The sequence below is a fragment of the Fistularia commersonii genome, chromosome 6, assembly GCF_037954325.1.
Source record: "Fistularia commersonii isolate RoL2024-O1a breed Wild chromosome 6, RoL_Fcom_v1.0, whole genome shotgun sequence".
Classification (NCBI taxonomy): domain Eukaryota; kingdom Metazoa; phylum Chordata; class Actinopteri; order Syngnathiformes; family Fistulariidae; genus Fistularia; species Fistularia commersonii.
The window spans coordinates 6,550,492-6,573,780 of NC_141289.1; the positions used below are offsets into that span (position 1 = coordinate 6,550,492).

At 49.3% G+C, this 23,289-nt stretch overlaps 2 protein-coding genes across 4 annotated transcripts in view; one reads left to right on the top strand and one right to left on the bottom strand.

Moving 5' to 3' along the window:
* Nucleotides 1-285: 285 nt before the first annotated feature.
* LOC147233241 (serine/threonine-protein kinase 24-like) lies at nucleotides 286-11,131 on the bottom strand. The gene is made up of 11 exons (XM_086147849.1): nucleotides 10,512-11,131; nucleotides 7,664-7,894; nucleotides 7,269-7,325; nucleotides 6,361-6,469; nucleotides 5,382-5,539; nucleotides 3,986-4,171; nucleotides 3,765-3,913; nucleotides 3,313-3,436; nucleotides 3,167-3,235; nucleotides 2,947-3,083; nucleotides 286-2,846 (listed from the first exon to the last, which is right to left on the bottom strand). Exons 1-11 carry the CDS (start codon nucleotides 10,551-10,553, stop codon nucleotides 2,813-2,815), a joined length of 1,296 nt encoding a protein of 431 aa, XP_086003975.1. The 5' UTR covers nucleotides 10,554-11,131; the 3' UTR covers nucleotides 286-2,812.
* Nucleotides 11,132-13,880: 2,749 nt separating this feature from the next.
* LOC147233242 (sodium-driven chloride bicarbonate exchanger-like) overlaps nucleotides 13,881-23,289 on the top strand; it is a 48,126-nt gene continuing 38,717 nt past the window's right edge. For all 3 annotated transcript variants that reach the window (XM_086147852.1, XM_086147850.1, XM_086147851.1), the window contains exons 1-2: nucleotides 13,881-14,212; nucleotides 15,493-15,522. In XM_086147852.1, coding sequence (XP_086003978.1) covers nucleotides 14,165-14,212; nucleotides 15,493-15,522 — 78 coding nt within the window. In that variant the 5' untranslated portion in view covers nucleotides 13,881-14,164. The remainder of the gene's footprint in view (nucleotides 14,213-15,492; nucleotides 15,523-23,289) is intronic.

The window sequence follows — 23,289 nt, forward strand, 5'->3', positions numbered from 1 at the left end:
TTCTTGACTTGTGTCCCAGGGTATGCAGCAGAGAGGCATCACTTTCCAAATCCCAAAGCCAGTATCAGAACACGACGTGTTTCTAAACTTCCCTTACCTCCTACCCTCAAACACCTTCCAGGCTAAAAGGTCAGAGTGCAAAATTGTTTTAGGGCACAAACCCAAATGAGCTACACAGCTCTTCAGCAGAGCCTGCAGGGGTCCAGAAGATCTCGCTCGGTGCTTTGCCTTCAACCTATGGAGAGCATTGCAGGTGAGATGATGGAGCCAGGCGTCAGGCCGAGGTATTAGCATTAGATCTTTATTTCTCATGTCACTTTGAAAGCTTTACATTGAACTTGGGATTTCTCAAATGACACAAGCAAAGATTATATACAGTACTATAAACTGTCCGCTATGATAGAGACCAGATGTACACGTGTTGTTGTAATTAGTTCCATAGCATAGGCTTTCCATTTTTTTGTGATTTTTTTGTTGTTCTGTAAGGTATCGATTTTTAATTTTTCCGCGTTGAGGGCGGGTGTCAATATCCATAAAGCATTCCATAATTCATAACTTAACTCTGCGGTTACAAAAATATCAGATATTTCTTAATTTAACTCGATCCCTGTGTCGATAAGTGCGCTGCGATGCAACTTCTCAACATTATTGCTGCATTAGCACAGTAGTAGTAAATTGTGGAGCTCTTACGTAAACGTCTATAGTAAATCATGGCTATTAGCGACCGGTGGTTTTCTCATCCTCCTGCGGAGCTTTCTTTTAAATACTTGACACACTTTCAAAGTGCAACGAAAAAAAAAGTGATCTGTAATTCAAATATAATAGAAAAAAAAAAGGTGCAAATCAGATTAGGATTTTGTAGTGAGAGCAGGAGGGAGGAAATGGCACGTGGTGGTGAGGTGGGAGGCGTGGCGTTTGCCATCTCTGGCTCCACCGCCTCCACCTCGTCTTCTAAGTAATGCTAAGGTTAAGTTACAAGTAAAGGAAGGATAATACTTCTCGGTCTCGCCCCCCTCCCCGTGTTGTTATCCATGTTGTAAACAAGTGTGTTCTTCCTTGATGACACTGATCTCTCTCGCTTCTCCTCGGCAGCGATGTCACAGCCGCTGAACGTAAATAAGGCCTCCAGCTTTAAATCAAAATGAGCAGGAGTGCTGGGTGGGTGGGTGATGTGGAGGGGCGGGGGTCACCGTCACCGCGGTCAGGATCCGTCCACCCCCCGCTCTGTGTGACCTTCACCAAAGGTCACGCCCCCCGCCGGCCAGCTGCTTTTGCTGGGCCCAAACGCCATCTTCTAGGCCTTGGCGCTACGCTGTAACTAATTAAACTACGAGACAGCGAAGGCAGCTCATAGGCTTAATGTCCATCACCCAGTTGGTGAGCAGATGTTTGGACTGAATTTGCTCCTAATACCTGCAAGAAACACAGAGCCTGGAGGGGAGATGATGATGATCTCCTTGTTGTTTTGGACTTTATAGTAGTATTTACTTCATACTACATGTTGGATTAGTAGTTTTGACAGGAACCGCGTGGTGCTTTTTAGTGCTGCTGGAAGAGTAAAAAGAGTAAAACATGTTTTATACTTGCTGTTGATGGATCTTCTGCGGCCTGAGACGACCGTATTGGAAAAAGGCTGAAAATAATAACAATAAAAATAGCGGTGAGTGCCAGCTCACCTGGAGCACTGGTTTCATTTCAAACATGATGTTACAGGTTGCTAAGACGCCTCGCAGACACCCCTAACATCTGGATGTGGGGTGACGGACTCTTAGGCCTGATGGGTCAGAGTGAACATCTAAACGTGGCTGTTGCTATGCTAGCAGTAGCTTTACATTGATATTAGCAGCTGCGCCTGTGTCAGGCCTCTATGTTTTGCCAGATTTTTCTGGACTCTAGCGCTTAGATGGCTGATTCCTTAGAACTTCCCTGGACCGTTTCCTACTCCTCGTGTTTACCGGACAGCAAAAAAACACATCCAGGCTGGACTGAAGACCATGTCGTTTCAAAACCACGTGGTCGAACATGGAAAAGGTTTTGGCACGGGGGCAGGGGGGTCATTGATGAGCGCGAGTGTGATCCCGACGCTGGCCAGAAGCCGAACTGACAGGTAGAACCGAAGCAGGTGAGATGTGATGAGCTGTGTGTCTGGAGAAGGCATTTCCTGTTCTGTCAGTCGGAGCAGTTTCTCTGAAATCTTTTTAAATATCTACTTTTATCAGTATCTACAAAATGAGCATGATCATTTTGTACACAGTGATCCTTTTCCTGCACTGACAAATCATGTACAGCATTGCCCCACCCCCCACCCCACCCCGACTCGCCGCCTAGGAGGACAGCGTCCACTTAAAGCACTTTACCTGAGGTTTCATTAAGAATGCTGCAATTGGCCTGGACAGGGAGCGGTGTGGGGGCGGAGCCTGTCACAGGCGCCCACCTACCTGGTATCCTCAGGCACGTGCAGGAGCACGGCGTGCACACAAAGACTTAATCCCTGCAGGGTTGTCAAGCATGCTCTCAGAGGTTCTGGGGGGGTTGACACCTGCATTGAGCGGTGGTATGAAGTCTCATCTTGGATTAGAGGGGGATGGGGGGTCTTTATCTCCTCAGAGGACAAGATCCAGTGGAGCCGCTCTGAGCCGTGAGGTCCCATCGCTCGAGGGTCCAAAATCAACCCTATCTGAACTTCTTGTCAGTGCCTAAAAGAACCTCTCTGCAGTCTTTGACAGTTCTGGGGCGGGGGGTTGGGGACAGGTGGGATGGGCGGGGGGGCTGGGAGGGGGGCCCAGAGAGCAGGGTTGATTTCAGAGCCGCCCTATGGGGAGGAGGACGTCCTGCTTTTGGAGAAACTGCAAGACAGGAGGGACACGAGAAGCTGGTGAGTGGGAGATGTTGGGTTTGGGTTCAGCCTGAACATCCCCGGAGGCCGATCCCAGGAGGAGGAGATACCTTTGAAGCCTGTGGACCATGTGAGCAACCAGGGAGTCGGAGATGCTGGGGTAAGCCTCCTCGGCCTTCAGGATGGCTGTTCTCAGCTCGTCCAGCACCATAGGGTTTCCGTTCACCTGCTCCTGCCTGGCCTTCAGCTGGGAGGCACAAGGCACAGAGGAATGTGAACACCTGAGCTCACGGTTCCACCTCCGTCCGCTGGAAAGGTGGAGGCTCTTACCTCAGCCAGAGCAGGGGAGATGACGCTGGCCAGGCTCTGTGAATAAGGCCTCCTTGGAATGTCCTCTGTCTGTGGGAGGTCGACGGTTTTTAAATCGGCCATGAAACAGAGATTTGTACGTGCACAATACTGCTCGGCGTCCTCACCTGCTCCGTTGATCTTGACTGCCCCTCGCCGTTGGGCAGCTTGTTGGGGTCTTTCTCTCTGATGGTGAAGATCCAGTCGTCGTTTTCAAAGTCGTTCCCTCCCGACGCCTGGCCGTCATGTTCTCTGATCGGAGAGAAGACAACAGACCCTTTCAAAATGGATGATCGTGGTGGGTCTTGGGGACGCCGTGTTTCACACGGACAGTGTTCGTCGCCACAGTAACACTTAAAGGAGCAGCTCATCACTTCAAATGAGTATCAAAGCAGCAAACAAATATGTCACATAACATGTCAAGGGAATGTCACAGGAACATGATGCTACTCCATTTGTTTTTTGTTTCACAGGGAGATGCTAAATCCCTAGTTCTTCTCTGCAGGCTCACCCGTCCTCCCGGAGGCTGAATAACGTGAATATTTTTTCATGACAATATGAAGAGAGGGGACAAACGTACGAGTCAGACTCGTCGGAGCTGGACTCTGTGGTTCTGGACTGTTCCGCCTTCCATCTCTTGTATTTATCCACCAGCTCGGTCAGGTAGGACGTCTTCTTGGCATGACGAACAATCAGCTTGTGCTTGAGCAGCTCTTTGGCGGTTGGCCTCTGTGGGGAGTGAGAAGGCGGTGGTGAGTAAACGCTGGGGTTCATAATCCGAGACATAAACCAGATACTCACAAAACTGGGCTCTTTGTTGAGGCAGGCCTCCACGAACTCTTTGAGTGGTTTGCTGTAGTTGCCCTCTAGCGTGGGTGGGTTGTTCTTTGGGATCAGGAACAGCACCTTCATGGGATGTAGCTCTGAGTGGGGTGGCTCTCCTTTGGCCAGCTCGATGGCGGTAATGCCCAGAGACCAGATGTCCGCCTGCAGTCATACACGTCCACAATTGTTTTATGTTTACCTGGAGGTTCTGCTGACCTGACAAAGGCTGGATCTTCTAAATACACAGTAGCGGTCACAATCATCAAGTCACAGCTCAGTTGGTGACATCTCTGCATGCTTCTGTTATCAGTAGACCACCCGTGCCTCTCCTGCAGCAGTGCCGATACAAAGGGTCAACTCACTCATCTGCAGCTGCAAACCCACCCATGAACCCATCAGTAGAAGCTACTGAGCTGCTATAGTGAACAGCAGATCGAGAGACATGGATATAGTCAGCAAAATAAACATGGTTCCACCTCAAGTGAACTGGTGATTGCCCTCTCCTGTCTGAAGACTGATCTTGCCACCTGCTGGCTCACCATGGAAAGTTACATTTGTCTTCAAGTCTGATTATGGTGTGAGAGGGAAATCCTACCCGTGCAAGTCTGCTCTTCTGGTTTAGAGCGTTTAAGAATCCAGACACAGAGGGCAAATATTAGCAGCAGCTCCTGGTGACACTGACCAGGCCGTGGCAGGTTATAACGGATCTTAAATGCCGGTGTTCACCATGATGGGATCGTGAGTCACCTGTGAAGGTCAGTTTTTCCACATCCTTCTGCATCATGCCGAGACGGCTCATTACCATGACGATGACGACAACGATGACAACAACAACAACTGGACAAGAAAAAGAAATACTAAATGGAAGAAAACTGTCCCTCCAAACCTTTGTCTCAACAACTTATCAGAATATTCAAGCACAGGTTTACGTGATTCTAAATCTAGGCTCTCACTGGGACCTGTGTTTCAGAAGACGCCAATTTTACATAAAGTGATAATAAATAACAGATAACGTCTGCCCTTAATCCCACGGTGTTGTTCCTAACTGGCTGCTGGATGTGACCAATCTGCTGCGACAGCCCATCTTGGCCTTTTAAGGTCCTCTATCTCTGACCCCCCAGCCCGGGAGGAACCAGACCATAACTGGAAATCTCAAGTCCCCTCCAGGGACCGGGGTGAAAAAAATAAACGTACAATAGAGGATGTGCAGGAATGTCCCCAAGGCTCTTGAATCATCTACTTGAGGATGTTCAGTTGGCATGATTCACTGGTTGTTCTGAAATCCCTGTGGGGAGCTTTGGAGCGGGGAGCTATTCCTATCCGTCCACCACAGGCCAATTATTATGACCGCCGGAGCAGCAGCCGGCCTCACCTTTGAGTCGTAGGCCGACTGTTTGATGACCTCGGGGGCCATCCAGAAAGGCGTCCCAACAAAAGTGTTCCGCTTGATCTGGGTGTCGGTGAGCTGCCCCGCCACGCCGAAATCGGCTAGTTTCACCTCGCCCTGCTCGGACAGCAACACGTTGGCGGCTGCGGAGGGAAAGACAGGGAGGATTCAGGGACACACAGGATCAGACCAAAGAAGAGATTCTATGACTGTGGAAACAATGACCGCAGTCATCTAGTACTTTGGATATTTTCAGCATGTACTTTGCATTTAAAATATATATTGTTTCCGTAGCATCACAGCATTTTGGTTTTTCTTCATTGTTCTGGCTCCCACACTTGTTTTCAAACCCTTTCTTCAGTAAAGGTAAAGTGGAAGCCGCTAGCTAAATGCTGTGTTCGCGAGGATGATGCAGCAGCATGGGCGATGACCCTTGGCCTTGTGTTACAAAACACAATTGTTTTTACATCATGCAATCACCTTTGTGCAATGGTGATTATTCCCCCGACCAGAGCTCCCTTTGCTCTTGACAGGGAGATCAGATTCGATGAATTGGGCTCCCCTGAGCTACACCTTTGCTGCTTTCGGGATTCATATAGTTGATGAACGTCCTGCACAGAGCTGCAGCCTGCAGACCCTATCAACAGGGTGCCAGTCTATCTGTCTGCATAGATTTTGATAAGACGCAGTGATCTGTTTGCGCCTTTCAGCCTCCATGACCTTTCAGACGGGTGGCCGAGGCATGACAGCAGTGGGAGTACACCTGCTTTGGAAGGCGCCTGATGGCCAGCTGCTCACAGAGGCAGCATGCTGCGCCTGCAGCCAGAGCGTTTGCACAGGTGTCACTAATTAAATTGATAACACAGGGAGACTGTTGTAAATCATTTCAGCGAAGCGGTGCAGCATTTAAGCACAATTTCCTCGCGGTCTTATAGAGTTAGCACACTGCCTTTAAGAATAGCACCTTTGATGTCCCTGTGGATCTTCTTCTCCGAGTGCAGATATTCCAGCCCCTTCAGGATCTCTCTCAGGATAGTGGCAATTTGGGTCTCATCCAGAGCGCCGGGCTCCATCTTTGGAACAGAAACACAACATGATGAGGCGTGAGGAGCATGGATGGGAACCCCAGTGTGTGGAGATATGGCCTGCAGCAGCCCACCGCTGCTCAGATACTGGGCCAACATGACCACTTTGCAGAAAAATTCTTTTCTCTTTGAGTTTTATGTCCTAGTCCGCCTCCCGCGGACTGGTGACACATCTTAATGAGTGTCTCACTCACACATACTTTGTGTTAAAAGTGAGGTCTTAGAAAACATCTGTCCTTTTTTGTAAAGTTATAGCCGGGATACCAGCTGAGCAGAAGTGCGAGCTCACTGAGGTGTTGACAACAGACTATCAGCTCTGAGGGCAGGTCTGAGAAACATGTCTGCAAAGATCAGAATTACGCTTCAACCAAGATGACCCGACAGTCAGCGGAGGCGATCAGATACTACTGAAGACACGGAAGGGTAAATTAGGGACAAAGGCTGGCAGTTGGTCCGGTTCGTCAACCCCCCCTGACAACTCCCCTACTCCTAAGAAAATTCTTGAGGTCTTGCCATTGAGAAACACCACGGCAACAACAGATACTGAGGACAATTTAAATACAGAGGCGGATTACAGCTCATCTCCAACAGCCTGAGTGACCTCGTGTCAAAATGCACGGGATCTACGAAATTGTGATTTTCTTTTAAAAGCTGATGCTGAGGCAGGTACAGTTGTAGAGTTGCACGTCTGAACTGAACTGGCGCTTGGTTCTAAAATACACTGGACTAACTCAGCTGACATCCCTGAGATCAGAGGTGGAGCGAGCAACCTAAGGAAACCACTCACCAGATCCAAAGCTGACCCTCCACCTAGATACTCCATGATGATCCACAGCTTGGTGTCCTGGAACAGCAGAGACAAACAGAAGGCATTATTCAATCATTTATGTCATGACAGGAAGAAAATTGTTATATTGTATGATAATTATTTTTTTATATAATTATTTGACCCTTGAGCCACATAAACTCTGGCCATCTTGGATAACACACAGAATAACTTGTGTTTAGACACCTGACTGTTCGCCAGCTGTTGGATTGGCGGTCTGGATTTACACCTCGGTCAGATAATTATTCAGCAAAGTGGGGAAAAGTCATCCTGTCATGTCCTTTCCCACTTTGTCCTGAAAGAAACTGGATTTCCTTCTCCTATCCAAACTCAGAGCCTGTCCCAGCACATGTCACCTTCAGGTAGGAGCCGTAGTACTTGGTGACGAAGGGGCTGTCGCACTGGCTCAGCACCGTGATCTCCTGCTGGATGTCCTCAATCTCGTCCTCGGCCTCCTCCAGGTCAATGATCTTTATGGCCACCACCTTCTGAGTGCGATTGTCAATGCCTTTAAACACCTCGCCGAACGAACCCTTGCCGATGCGCTCCAGCTTGGTGAACAGCTCCTCCGGGTCCACTTTGGCATTCTGGCGGCAGTTCAGGGTGGGGGGTTGTTTTTAATTTGAAAAAAGGAAAAGAAATAAGGAACGTATGAAAAGAGCTGAATGTCGAGGGATAAATAGGAAACAGCAGCAGGGTAGCATTCTTACAGGATACACTAATTCACTAACTACACCACCGTGGGTGTGTGTGTGTGTGTGTGTGTGTGTGTGTGTGTGTGTGTGTGTGTGGACACAGAGAGGAAGGGACACAGAAGCACAAGAGGGAAACGGTGTAACTATTGAGCATCATGCCGACTAAAAGCATATTTTAATACACACAAATCACAATCCTGGACGGAATTCTATGGCCCTGCTGTGAAACGGGAGGAAGTCGTCAGATCTTATTGGGATCCTGCAGCTATGGATCGCTGTCATGATCCCATTTTGGCTCTTTAGCCACGGACATCCAACCTGAGGATGCTCTGTTTGCACACCCACTCCCAACTGGTGTGTAACAAAAAAAACAACAAAACAATAAACTTGGATGGCACAGCCTTAACATGTATGCTCAGGAAGGGATAGAGATTGGTTGACTTTGTGCAAGTTTAAGATGCTTCTGGCGACAGATACTGAGGCTGGGTGAAGATGTGCTGCACAGACATGGACCTTGCAGCGGTAGCGTTAAGTTGCAAATGTGTGTGTAGACACGAGAAGCCACAGGAAATTAGGTAAGAGGACTGGTCTCTCCAGGCTGTGCTTATGGTGTGAAACCCCTATCAGGCACAGCCAAAATCAACCTCCTTTGCTTGTTTTTTCTTAAAATACTCTGCAATCTCATGTAGTGAACTTGCCCTTTGCCACGCCGACACCTTATCCGCTGTCCCCTACACACTCCAGAGATTTTCTTAAGATTGTCTTGCTAACTGACTGTGGAATTTCATGATTGACATCACCGTCTGACGATGAGGACCCAATGAAGGCTCATAGGTGCAGAATAGCAAAGGTGGCAACTTTGTATTTTTGTAAGCCATTCAGTCAGAAACTGCCTTTTTTAAATGAAGGGGTCCTGGACTATTTCATTTTCTGAAGTACCAACTTCATTTTCTATTCAGGAGTCCAGTTAAGTCTGAATTATCAGCCTCTTTTGACATAAAAACACAACCTTATCGTGCTTCCCTTTGGTGACTCAAGTGATAGACAGGTTAAATAAGCAAAATGCCATTTATTCCATTGCTCCCATTATATTGTTATATTTTTGTTCTTTTATTACTATTTAAAAAGTGTGCACATAAAGGCTGGAGTGCTAAACTTGTGGCGGTGAGGGTTTCCTTTGCTGCATATTTACTCTGCAGCAGGACCGCTCCTCTGGTGCTGCGCTCAGAGTCCTGAGGAGTTTGAATACTGGGCAAAATCCCTGCAGAATCTCTGAAGAGCACCCGCTGATGTGAAGGCCTGCAGAGAAAGGCCTGAAATCTACATCTGTGCAGTTGGGGGTCCCTCTTATCAATGCCACAATGTTTTGAAGGTCACGCATTGCAAAGTCATGACGTCAAGATAATGCATGGTTTAGCGGCATGCCAAGGAGAGCTGAGGCGAAACAGAAGAAAGTCTCGCCTCCTTAAAACCATGCTCCTCTGCCTGGATTAGTCAATAATAGTTTATTGTTTACAGAAACAACTTCCTCATGTGGCTTTGAATCACCATCATGTAAATTGCAAGCACAGATCTGTAGGTCACATGGACGCCTTCACATCCCACAGAGCAACCAATCTGCAGCTGCCGTTTAGACCTCCGTGATGAATGGCGGTCAAGTAGGGAGGAAATCCTACGACAAAACAACTTTTCCTCATGATAAACTCCAGAGGGGAAAGACCCCGGCGCCGGCGTGCCAAACACTGCATGATTTATTGTTGCACACAAATATCTCTGCTTACGAGAAGGGTGAATTTCCGTTTTTGGACGATGGCGCTGGACACGACGCGTCATACACAGCTAATTTTGCACAAAGACAGAGCAGTGTTTGGGATTGGAGACCGATGCAGACCTGTTCACTCAGTCACATACTGTATGACACTAATGCTGGGCTAATCACGTGCCTGTCAAACGTGTCTTCGCCACTGCTGGACAGGACAAAGGTTGCGGTGACGCACCCATCTCGGGGTAGGACTTCAGCCCGACACTTCCTTGAACATTAAGGTCTCTGAAGTGTTCAAAGATTCAAATGCACTGGAAGGTTGACCTCCTTGACCCCTTCGTTCTCCTGACAGATAACCCTGTGCAGCAGATAAGACACCCTGCAGCAGGGACTCTGACCTCCACCATCATGGTCCTGGAGACGGTAGCAGAAACCCACTCACTGTGGGGTGAAGGCACCTTCTTCAAGAGCAGGGGGACTTCCGCATGATAGTTAAAGCATCTAAATTAAGAGTTGCAATGTGTCTATTGACAGAAGCGTCAATTCAATGTTGCAAGGTCACAACACACAGCTGGTGTCCTCACACTGAGATGCTACACATGCTGTTTACGGATCTGCGTCTCCGCCACCCCGTGTTTAAGGGCTTTCTCCAGAGCCGCAGCAGGGAGCCGCGGAGCGTACACTTTGTCCTGGCAAAGAAGTGAGCGGCTGGGTGGCAGACAGAAGTCAAGCTCGGCTGGGTCTTACCTGTATCCCCGGCAGGCTCCCCTGGACGGGAGAGTGAGCCATGGCGATGCTGCCTCGGTTTCCGCCTCGTCCGACGGCGTGATCCCGGGACGTCACCGGCTTGTTTAATGTTTACAGTCCGTCCGTGTCGACTTAATAGTTTACAGCAACTTAAAAACACCCTTTATCCGTGAGACACACTCGGTAACAAGAGGATTTGTGATCCTGGAGAAATAAGGAGTTCTCCACCCCCCTCAGAGTCGGAACACCCCCGAGGTCACCCAAAACAGCTGAGCAAGCTAACAGGAGCTGGCTAATGCTAATAGCTAACAACACATCCACACTGTTTGCAGGCGGAGCTGCGATAGATATCCGGCGTGCCAGGGCGTCACGCCACCACAGTGGACACGAATCCACCGAGGAGAAGAAGAACCGGTGGTTCTTTGTTGCGCAGAGTCATCCCCCTACCGAGTGTGTTCGTTTCTTTGCTAACGTTTGTCAGCTAGCTAACATCGTTAGCCTGCTAACTAGCCGACGCAGAGGAGCAGACCAGCGCTGGGTGCTAGCCGCCTCGGAGCGCGGCTCCTCCGCATTCCACCCACGGACGGGACTCCTCCGCGGGCAGGCCGCTCCCTCTCCCCGCCCTCTATTCGCACAGAAAGTCTCCTCCTGGAGCCCCAGCGTCTGCGCCGCGGAACACTCGCCAGTGTTTTTGTTTCCTCCCTCACTTTGGTCCCGTATCCTCGGCCATCTTGTCGGCACTATGACGCCTAGAGGGGCGGATCTGGATCCGGATCAGCTGCAGCCCGCGCCCCCGCTCCCCCCCGCCCGGGCTCTGCTGCCCGGTCCAATCCTGCCCCAGGACCCGGTCCGGCCGGGGATTAAGAGGAAAAGTACAATTCACTATGTCAACATCTCTGGAGCTAAGAAAAATACGTAGAAATAGCAGGAACCTTATTATCTTAACTTCTGGAGCTACTACTTCTACTACCACACCATCAACTGCTACTACTACCACAACTACTACTGGTAATAGTAGTACAGTAGTAGTACAGTAGTAGTAGTAGTAGTACAGTAGTAAAACTGCACTACTGCTACCACCACAACAACAATAACAACTACTAATACTGCTGCAACTACTTCCACCACAAAGACAACTACAAGTACTACTCCAACCACAATTACTACTAAAACAACAACTACTACTAATATTACAGCAACTTCTTCTGCTACCAAAATAACTACTGCTATCAATAGAACAGCTCCACAGCTACTACTGCTACCACTACAATAACAGCAATTATTACTACTACAACAACAAAAACTCCACAACTATCACTACAAACACGACAACAACTGCTGGTACCACTACTACTTTTACTTCTATTCATGGAGACAATAATAATATCAATTGCAGTGTATGTCCTCATCATTCTCTTTATCAGCATGTGTTATGCATGTCACACTTTACCATTAAACCAGAACGGAATGTCTGAGAAAGACGTATTAAATAAGTCAGACAGCTAGAGGTCAGTCTGAAGATGTGGGTTTCGCTTCCAGGATCTCCAGAAGAAGCTGGAAGGTTCCCGAGGCCCTCAATGAAAACAGCAGATTGTAGAACACTAACCATGGCAGCTGTTGAGGTCGTCCCGAGTCCCAGTTAAAACCCAGAGTCAGATGTAGTCTCTCAAACTGACAGGGGTGTTTTTCCTGGTCTAACCAGCCACCAGATTGCAAATGCCAGCAGCGCAAACACACCAGACTCTCCTCAAAGTAGACCTGGCGATGGATGTGGTCGTGCAGTAGGTCCCCCAGCAGAGGGAGCCTCTGCAGCATCCCAGTCACCTGCTTGCAGCCAGAGGGGAGCGGGAGGCCCGAGCGTCAGAGACGAAATGCGGAGGCCGAAATAGCGACCGTGAAGGAAAATGTTGCAGATGGGGAAGGACGGAGTGCATGCAAGCTCTGTGTTGGAGGAGCCGCTTGGAAAGAGTGTGTCACAGAGAGACTGACGCTTAGTCAAGGCGAAACAAAGGTGCCTCTAGTGAGCAGACGGGCAGTCTGGGAGGGGGGATAAGCAAGATGTTTGGTCAGCAGAGCATCAAGTTGGGATATATTTCACCAACACCAACAGTGCTGCTCACTGGGCAGGTCAGAGGAATGAGGTACTCGCCACACCTTAGGGATAATTTGTGGGGGCAAAGTCCAGTTGGATGAATCCACCCGGAGCTGCAGGAAGAGACGGACGCCTATTGATAACTTTTACAGCCCTGTCCTTTGGTTAATGGTTCAATAGTTCACCTTGGTTATTGCACTTGAGAGCTTTCCACTGGACAGTGGCCGAGGTGCCGAGGTGCCGATAAGCCTCGACAGGGGTGGAAGTTTACACAGATGACGCCTTCGCACGCCACCGAGCGCCAGATGTTAAGGTGGAGAACTTTCTAGAAAGGATGGGAGGGGAAAAATCTGCTGATGCTTGAGACTGTTCACTGTCTGTGCAGCTTTGAAAGGATGGAGAAGAAAGCTGAAGATATCCAAAAGCATCCAGGCTGTAGGTGCACATGTAACGAGGCTCTTCTGACTCCACAACATGAAGCCAACCGGCTGTGCAGATGTGGTTCAAATAAACATTCATTTTCACAGAAAAGGTGTTGAGTGGAATTCAAAATCTTTTTATTTGAACCCTGACATTGATTCCAAGTAGAAGGACAGAAGTGGTGTGGAAACGTCCCAGAGCTTCTTCTGTAGCACCTAAGGTTCCTTTCCCTGCAAGCCTGCATGTGTAAGACGCTGAGAAGATGCAGCTCCAAGCTTCTCCCGGCCGCTCTGTTCGCAGTGCGGTGGTGGGACCATGCCTTCGTCCAGCTGGGGGCGCCGCTCCACGCCGCTATACGGATCCGCCTGCATGCCGGCTGCACCGCGAACACGTTGGTGCTCCACGCATCCCGCAAACACGCTGTGCAGGGGGAACACGCTAATAACGACGGCACGTTACATAACAGGTGCGCCCCATAAACGGATGGATTCAAGGATGTGATGGTGGAATACACACAAACACATACACACGGGGTGTTGCAACGTGTGTGCGTGTGGTTCCTTCAAAACCTGCTTCATTCACTGTCAGGAGAAACCTGATGTCTGCTGATGAACCTACGCGAGTCCATCTGCACTCTTTGTGTGCATGTGGGGGTTAACATGTCATAAATGTTAATATTTGAATTCACGCGTGATCTACATGGGGGATTTCACCCCCCAAAAGGTACTTTCGTACAAAACGAATGCATTTTGGGATTGATCTGGGTGGATAATCCTCACGGGTAGAGGAGATGAGAGTGTGTGTGGGGGCGGGGGGTGGAATATCCCCGGCAATGAATTCATAACATGCACGCACACGGTAGCACACGGAGCGCCTCTTCATCCTCCTCCCCTCGCCGTGCAACGCGCAGCTCGGACCGGGAAGCGCTGCCTCCCTCCTCCGCGCGTAAATTATGTAGGGCAGGACTGGAAGGCTCCCACACCTCCATTTGAGACAACCGGCGTGTGTGTGTGTGTGTCTAAGAGAGAGAGGTGAAAACACAACCCAGCGGAGGCGGAGGAGCAGCAGCAGCAGCAGCAGCGTCGTGCGAAGGCCGCCTCGCCTCTGCGGGTCCGCTGTCTGCAGGGAAACCCCACGGAAGATGGACATCACCGACCAGGGCGCTCAGATGGAGCCGCTGCTGCCCACGGTGAGGAGACCGTTTGTGTGTGTTTGACACGATCTACGTGTGTGTATGGGGGTGGGGTGGGGGTCCCCGATTTATTTAGGATTCGCAGCCGCCTTTGTCCAAAACGACCCAGATCCTTGTCCCCGTCCGGCCAATTAGGAGCCCGGACTGGGGGGAGGCGCACCGCTAATGATCGGGCTAATCTCTTCGAGTAGGCAATTTGCGATAACGTGCAGGAAACCGCGCATTTCAGCGCGCCGAGATAGAAACGGCGCATTCCTCCGGAGGATGCCGTGGGTCCGCCGCGACGTCGAGGATCGAGCATCCAGCGCCGGTGCGCGTTCCAGGCAGGACGCGCGGATCCCGCTCATTCACCGAGGGCCCCGCACCGGAAACTTGAGTCTGCAGCATCCCGAGGTTTTCCACTGACATGGTGTGCAGGGCCGGTGCTTCTCCTGTGGGTTTAGGGCTAATGTGCTGGGGTGCTAGCCTAGACGCTCAGTCCATCCAGCTGAGGATTCATGAGGGAAGGGGGTGGGGTAGGTGAGAGGCATTTACCTGGCAGCTGGTAAACGGGATCACAGGGTAGGCCTATACACCCCCCCCCCCCCCCCAATTGAGGGTGTTCTCCATAATGCACCACACAGAAGACTGACCATCTCTCGGGGTCACCTGTTGAGCCCTGATGAGGATGAGGGCGAACTTGTCCCTTCTGCTCCGACCTCGGTTGCAGAACATCCAACTAGTCCGTCTGAAATATTGAGCCAGGCGGAGCAGGCGTCTGCCCGCGGCTCCCCTCATTAGTATTCAGGTGAGATGGCGCAGAGGAGAAGCGGCGGAGAAGGGGGAGCTGTAATATACGGTTTTGTACTCTGCCCCAAATACAATCAAGGGCAGCTCTGGAGGCGAATCAATGAGCGGGTCGTTTCCTGATTTTTGCACATTTCACGGCACAATGAGACGCAGTGGGGTCAGGTTTGCGTCACACCGTAAGTCACTACACACACACACAAGACTGTTAGGTGTCGCTGTGCGGTCCATGTCGGCAGCTCCTCCAGCTTGTCACATGAGAGGATCCTGTGGCTCCACGCTCCAGCGGGTTGCCGGGATCGAGAGGGCGGCAACGGGAGCATGTTGGAAAGGGGGCAGGCCTCGCCTCAATGCATCTATGTCAATGCACGTTGAGTTAGTGCACAAGTTCACCGCATCTTCAGACACATAGATGGAGCATGTGGCCTCTGATGTTCAAACAGGCTGCCTTTGTCCTGCTGACTGACTTCTTCTGTGCTCTTCTCTTGCAGGAACAGAGTTCCCAAGACAATAAAGAAGTGGTGAGTACACGTCTGCTTCTCATCCACATTCCAGACAAGATGGTCCAGAAGTCGATTGAGAGGATCTCATTATACTCTTTGAGACAATGGTTGACTTTTAAATGAAAATGAATACAAAGGTTGACGTTGAAATTCAGACGTCATCCTTGAACTGTGACAAGTGACCTTCAGTTCTGGCCTCATGGCGTCACGACCTGAATTTCGTGGAATATTTAGCAGGCGGCCTGCTGGGAGTCCACATATAGACCACGCATCATAACAGCTGATGAATGCCACATGTGAGATTCTTCATGCAGGGTTCGCAAGAAGGTCCCTGATTGGATTCTCACAGGATGCCCTTCTGTCCGGAGTCTCCATGTTCTCCCCGTGTTTGTATGGGTTTCTCCGGTTTCTTCGGGTTCCTCCCAAAGTCCCAAAGAATATTTTAAGTGGGTGAATAAGTGTGAATAAGTGTGTAAATGAGAGTGAATAGTTGAATGTCTCTGTATGATGTGTAAATGAGAGGCAGACAGGTTGGTTGTCTCTATATAAATGACAGGATGAATGGTTGCATGTCCCTGTGTTCAGGGTAAACCCCGCCTCTCCTCCAATAAATGCTGTGATAGGCTCCAGCTCCCCTGTGACCCTGAGTGCAGGATAAACGGTGGCAAGAATGAATGATGGAATGACATCCTTCATATCACAATGACATTCTTTCCATTCTGGGGAGAAGTAAATCAGCACTAATCAGTGTTTTATTGATCCTGTCGAATATTGATTGACATCTAACAATTAATCACCAGAGAATACGTTTGGTTACAAAACCCACACAATGGAAACATTTTAAGTTATCACCGTATGTGGGCATTTGCATGAAGAGTCAGAGGACATTTGCTCTTCCAACAGTGCTTTTCACTCAACGGTCGTCATCCGACATGCTGATGTTGAATTGCGGTTAACTAGCAACCTAATTGTGACAACTAGGATCGTTTGGTCACACATTTGGCACATTAAATATTGATTTGCAGCATTCGTGACAATACACATCATCACATACACAGATGAACTAGAGCTTCAGCTGGAGAGGAACGGGGACACCGGAAAGCTGATGGTGTCCTGCCAGTAAAACAGATATCCTTTGCACACCTGTGTCAGACCCTGTGAAGGAATTTGTTCTGGAATCAGGTGTGTCGATGGTGAAGAACTGGTCTGTCATGCTACAGCTGCTGTTGTAGGACCTGCAGTGGCACTAAATGCTACACAAACAGTATATAGAGCGTTTAATTAGCAGATGTGTATTTTTAGATTGCAGTGGTCACGCATCAGCATGTATCTGGCAGCCAACCAAGGTTGACATCATATTAGGTACATAAGTAATAATAGATAAGGGGAATTAAGTGAGCCGTTTTAAAGTGAAAAACAGCTTTGGAAGGCTCGCGGGGAGCAAGTGTAAGCAGACAATCGAGACAGTCAAGAGAGATGCATACTTGCCATCATCGCTGACCGAATATGGCTTATGCAACGGCGGGCTGTTGGCCAGGGTGAGGACAAGATCGAACACAAAGTGTCTGTTAGTGGACAAACCCCAAATCCATTCCTTTGTGTTCCCCTTTTTTTAGTACCTAAATGACAGACCATGGAGAAGGTGCGGTGAGAACAGTTGCCTGCAGCGGCTCTGTATGCCGTAGACTTCTTGCACTCCGAGGATACCACAGTTACAACGAAGACTGGTACATTATATTTGAGACGGACTGATAATAATGTACCTGCTTATTATGACAGACCATTCTTGTGATTCAAGATGGGACCCAACAATACCATGGAGTTTATACATCTCCAGATGCTGCTCTTTTCTCACCTTGCAGTGTTGATGAGCAGTTGTCTGAAGTCCCAGGGAAACATCTGCATTGGTCATATCATGTTGCACCTCACTGGAAAAACAGTGGATAAGACTTGTTTGCCAAAGTGAGCAGAAGGTAGTTTCAAAGAAAGAAGCTATTATTTTTGCCACAAGTGATCACTGGAGGAGAGAAGGAGATGTTTTGAACATGCCTAATATGCTGAAGTCGACCATCCAACTATTTGTTATCATGATTATTCACGTACTATTTGGGTTTTCAACAAGTATGTCTCTTGGCCCACCGATCAGTTGAGGTGCAACCATGTAGAGCAGAGACACAGGGTTGCTTTGTCTCTTTGTTTTGATAGTCCATTTGGTCTGAGCCATTGAAGACATTTAGTTTGTGCGATCTGCCCTTTTCTCATGAAGCCTGAGTGAGGCGGACATATTCATACATTGATGTTGCCGTTGTGCTTGTTGTTTTCATTGATGAACACCCAGAATGAGTTTGTACCCCTTTGCTGAATGTGGTCGAAGCTGCAGAGCTGCCTGTAGACCCCTCTGTTTGCCATTCTTAGCACTGCGTTTGGACTCAGAGCGTGGACCCGCTCCTGGTCCTGATTACAACACCGGGCTCTTAGCCAGGCTATCCATTTAGTGCTGTTTCATTGGCGGTCTTGGACAAGATCAGCGAGAACAGAAGGAGGAAGTCTGTCGGAGTCACCCAGGCTTGTTCTTTTGCGCACGGTGTTCTTGGATCACTGTGAGATCTCTGTTGGACTTGATGATCCAACCGTGTAAAACCGGCAGGCGGACAGGAAACCTGCTGCAGCGAGAGGACTCGGACGGCTGTGCCGCTTTCCGTGTTTAATTATAGCTATGGAGGGTGAAGAGGGCATGGAGGTAGGCAGAGGGCACTGGGCTGGTTGGAAAATGAGGAGACCAAGCCCTACATAGGATGAGATCTGCTGTTGTAAACTGAGACGATGGTCTGATCTCCAATATTGGTGTCACCACTACTACTGAAAACTTGAAGTAACGTAAGCTGCTGCTCCGGGCCTTCTCGAGGAGTGCAGCTGCAAAAGGAGACGCTTGATATCCTGCATCTGTTTGCAGCACACCACGTCTCGATCGATGTTCTGCTGACAGTGCACTTCAGGCGGACCTCGGCTTTAGTGCCTCAGGTAGACACCAGCATGTGCACACACTCACACACACTGTGTATGCCATGGGGACGCTCTGACTCTTTACAAATGCCTCTGACACTGCAGAAGATGCGGGCTCCTTTACTGGGGAGGGCGTGCTTCTCCAGCAGGGAGTCAGAAAGGTGGTGAAGGACTGGAGTGTTTTCGGTTTGCAGAAGGGCTGCACCAGGGCCGTGAGAAGCCCCTCGTGCAGATTTGGAAGAACAGTGTTATTTGACTCTCCGTGACCCAAGACTCCTCTTAGGTAACAGAGCTCAGGGGGTTGAGGGTGCAGCAGTGCAGAGTCGTGCACGGCGCAGCGTCAGTGATGTCAGTGTGTTAATCTCTGCGGGGGGATTGGCGGATGGACGCTTGTCAAAAGCATTTGATGCAACCCTGGGTGAAAACACGTCGGAGGCAGAGGGAGAGGCAGATGCAGAGTCGGCGCTGAGCTGCTTGCCGGTGCTGTTCCAATGCCGGGATTGCAAAAGGAACTCGCCGTCTTATTCCAGCATGGCAAGAGCGGCTGAGGAGAGCGGCTGAGCCTCGGAGAGGGACGCCGTCCGTTGGTCTGTTCCGACTGCCCTTCCAAACATACTCCCTCGGTCCGGGGAGGGACGAGGGCCCGAGTCCCTGCTTCCGTTCTGACCATCGTTGCGGGCGCGAGGGAAGTTAGCGGGCATCCTTCCCCGCTGAAGAAGGCACATGATGCACTCGGTGGACCACGCCAAAGGATTTATTTATCAGGTAGGTCTCTTTATTCTGCAGTTCCCTGAGGACTCACAGAGGGAAAGCTCTGATTGAAGAATGTATATATGTATATATGTATATTCAGCTGGCCCCTACTTATCCCAGTGTGTTTTGAATGAACTTCATATCCAGGAACAAGCATTTGATTTAGCTCTGTTGACGGATGAGCTGGGGGGGGGGCTCATCTCCTGCACTGCAGAGAGGGCAGAATGTGCCGCTGTGCATGTGAAAGGTCCCGGGGAGGGTGGCTGACAGATGGGGCTGTCATCCCCGGTTGGGAGAGGAGCTTATAGCCAGCGCTCTGACCCGGTTGATGTCTAAAGAAGGGAGTGTGAAGGAATAAGTGATGAAAATCTAGTCTTGTGAGGAGGGGGATGATTACGCAGCATGCTCCTCCTCTCAGGACCTAAACTTCATCTGCTAGTTTTATGAGGGACATCAGTGGCGGTGTGCATCACCACATGTCAGACTTGCAGCAGCGATGCACGGCGCCAGAGTCGCTCATATATCTCGCATATCCCTCTGAGTGATGCTGCTGTGGATCCTACCGCCATCGCCACGGTAACCGTGACCATCTGTAGGGATGAAAGCCATGACAACAAAAGCCGCCAACCAATGGGAAGGCGCGTGCGCCTGCTGATAATCCATCTCTCCTCTTAGCTAGCAGAAGGCTATAGAATGGCTCTGGCTCTTATATTAAAAGCCTGTTTGCATGAAACACCGCCTGTTTCTTCTCCAGGCTCCTCAAGATGAGTTGTAAAGTCAGATTTCTACTCCAAACCTCCAGCTGTAAGTGCTGAAGTTGAGATGGTTTCAGAGGATCTCCTTGGATAAAATAATTTGGAAATGAGTTCTTTGCCTCCCCTCCTCCCCGTGAGAGCCAATGGGTATGTGAAGTATATTGGCTCAGATATCGTAATACAAGCTCTATGAAATAATTCCATTTATAACGCAGACATGGGGAGAACTTGGAGACTCCACACAGGAAGGCCCCTAGTGGGAGTCCAACCAGGCACCTTCTTGCTGTGAGGCTGAACCTCAACCACAGGACAATCTATGAAGTATTTTCCATATTGAATTGTTCAGCCTGATTTTATTCCCATTTTCCAAACCAACTGCTTCATGTTTCTGTGCTCCATTCTTACATAAAGAACCTTCCTGAGGGGGGGGACCTGTGTCTGCTCTTTGGTTTGTCTCTGGTTTCGGTGAAGGTCATCAAGCGGCTTTTAGAGCCTCTCCTCCTCGATAAGAGCCGCTGCCGGCACAGAGTGACAATAAAAGCGGCGCAGATGAAAACAGCATAAGGTGCAGCGATAAAAACCAGCTGAGGGGCACTGAAGGCTGCGCCCCGAGAAAGGTGTTCCTTCCTTGGAACCAGGTCTTTGCGCAGTGTTCCCTCCTTTGAACCCGGTCTTCTCTGATGATGAATATTTTATCATTCCTGCCTGTTTGACAAAATATCAGTTGTCATCCAAGTTAGCCTCCACATATAGTCCCCTGAACTGCTTCAGGCTGGACGCTGGCCTGACAGAACACATTAGCATCTTGCAGCTCACAGCTGTGACACGCTGGCATGCTGGCATGCACGTGAACCTTGCTGACGTTCCTCATCCTGAGTGAAGTGGCTGTCACCTTCGTATGCTCCAAGACACGAAGATCTAAAACTTCTGAGATGAAATGTGCTTTCGACGGTGGTAAGGAGATGGAAGATGACAAAAATTAGCTTTAGCGACACTGGTGCAGGGGTTAGCAGAAAGGAGATGTGGATGTCTCTATGTGACGTGTGCAAAAGAGGGTGAATGGTTGTTTGTCTCTATTTGATGAGTTAATGAGAGGGTGAATTTCTATACGTGACAAGTGAATGTTTTCATGTCTATATGACGTGTGAATGAGATGGTGAATGATTCATGTGTCTATATATGGCCCTCTGATTGGGCCAGGGTGAGCCCCGCCTCTCACTCAATGACAGCTGTGATAGGTCTGATAGGTGCTCCTCAGTAGAAGATGGGAAGTCACGTTCCCTGTTGTTCCCTGTTGTTCCCTGTTGTTCCCTGTTGTTCCCTGTTGTTCCCGATTTCATGCCTTTCCCTGCTGTTCGCTGCTGTCTGTGCTGTTCCCTTCTCCTTGCTGTCTGGTCAGGACAGATACACTGCTGTGGATTATTAGGCTGAAAGAGGTACAGATTGTATCACCTGAGTGTCTTCTCCGTTTTTTCCCCCCTCAGGGCTTGTTTTTCTGCTCAGCAGAAGTGAACAGATGTGATTTTTTTAAAAAGGCTGCTCTCTGTTCCAGGACACAAAGGCTTTGTTGGACATTTTGCTTTAATCACTCAATGTTTAACAATCCCTGGCACGACCGTCATTAGCAAGAGTGCTCTGGACACACAGCACACATGTCGTCACCTGAGGCGCCCAGTCAGGGGACTACAGGCAGCTGATTGTTTCCCTTTGTCCCGGCACGGCTCGTAACGAGCGTTTTAATCTGGTGCCGTTTGGAAATCCTCGGAGAGGGATGAACACATGATGTATGGACTCACCTGTGAGAACGGCTGGTCTCACCTGTAACTTGAGAGGCTGTTTCTCAGAGGGGAACACGGCGATGCTAACCCCCGTGGGAGCTCCTGGTTCTGCAGCAGTCGCACAGGACTCTGTTCAAAATATTTTATTGAATGTCTTTGCCCTCCCTCAGCTGCACTAAATATTCATTTTAATGAATTGATTGTTTAATATTGATTTATATTCCTACTAACTTTGCAAACATTCATCTGCATAAAACAACAGCCCAGGAGATGTCTCCTGGGATTTCATGCGCTCAGAGAAAAATGCCGGTGTTTAAGAACCTCATAGGATGTTCTCAGATCAACGAGGAATCATCTTTGATAACACTAATGGCAATATTGATCATTTATTCATTCATCATCAATGCCACTAATATTGCATTCAGTTTTGCAGGGGTGCTGGATCCTGTCCCAGCTGTGCCTGGGCAGGAGGCAGGGTTGACTCTGGACCAATCACAGGGCCACATATAGTGACATATACCTATTCACCCTCTCATTCACATGTCTGGACGTTGTAGGGTCTCCAGTGAACACCCCTGCATGTGTTTGGACTGTGAGAGGAACCTGGAGGAACCCCACTCAGACACCTGGAGAACATGGCGACACCACATAGAAAGGCTCCCTGTGGGAATCCAACCACGGACCTTCTCGCAGTGAGAAGGAAACATGAACCCCTACACCACCATTGCCGCCCCAATATCGATCAGTATTTTCTAATCACAATTTATGGCAAAAAATCAATATTGTAATTAGCAGGTTATGGAATGTAGCGAGACTATTCAGAATTATAGACTTGTTTCTTAGTGACCATGATGTGTGTGTATCCAGGTCGTTCTCGGGGAAATAATCACACTAACTGTTTATTTCTGTCGACATTTTGAATCATGCTAGAGATTTTCAGAGCATATCCCGTAGCCCCTTTCAAACACAACCTTTTTTTGTACTTGCAGCAGATTTGAATATGCAGTCGCCTCATACCACCTCCGCACCGTCCTTGTGATTGTTGATACACAAATGACGGCAGCGAGTGACGGCAAACCGTGTTTGTATGCATCCACCTTCTAATTTGAGTCTTCCTGTGAAGGTCACGATGCTGTGCTCATGTTGACGCCACCCTTGCGTGCCGGGTGTGCTCGTACCCGACCAAGCATGTTACCCTAACTCCGTATGACACTAGAACATCCTCCGGTTTGCATCCGAGCCCGAGGACTCCTCGCCATCTCTTCCCCCCCAAGTGTGTCGCCTGCCAGCACATTACTCGGATACATTAGCAGTCCGATGCTTGCGTCCAGAGTACATTTTCATCCTCCTTTATCTGGACCTTTACACGCTCTTTGCCGTGCATTATGTCAACAAGAGCTGGATACATGCATTAAAAAAATGTTAGGAAGGTCAACAAATGCAGAAGCCTTATGTGTCTTTGTGTTATGATTGAGTGTCTATTCATCATGCCTGGT

What these genes read in the sequence shown, in the direction of transcription:
- LOC147233241 (XM_086147849.1), bottom strand. Translation starts at nt 10,553, where the DNA reads ATGGCTCACTCTCCCGTCCAGGGGAGCCTGCCGGGGATACAG. An exon ending in GGAGCCTGCCGGGGATACAG is followed by an intron (nt 7,895 to 10,511) that starts GTAAGACCCAGC and finishes AACTGCCGCCAG; the next exon opens with AATGCCAAAGTGGACCCGGA. An exon ending in TCAACAAAGAGCCCAGTTTT is followed by an intron (nt 3,914 to 3,985) that starts GTGAGTATCTGG and finishes CACTCCCCACAG; the next exon opens with AGGCCAACCGCCAAAGAGCT.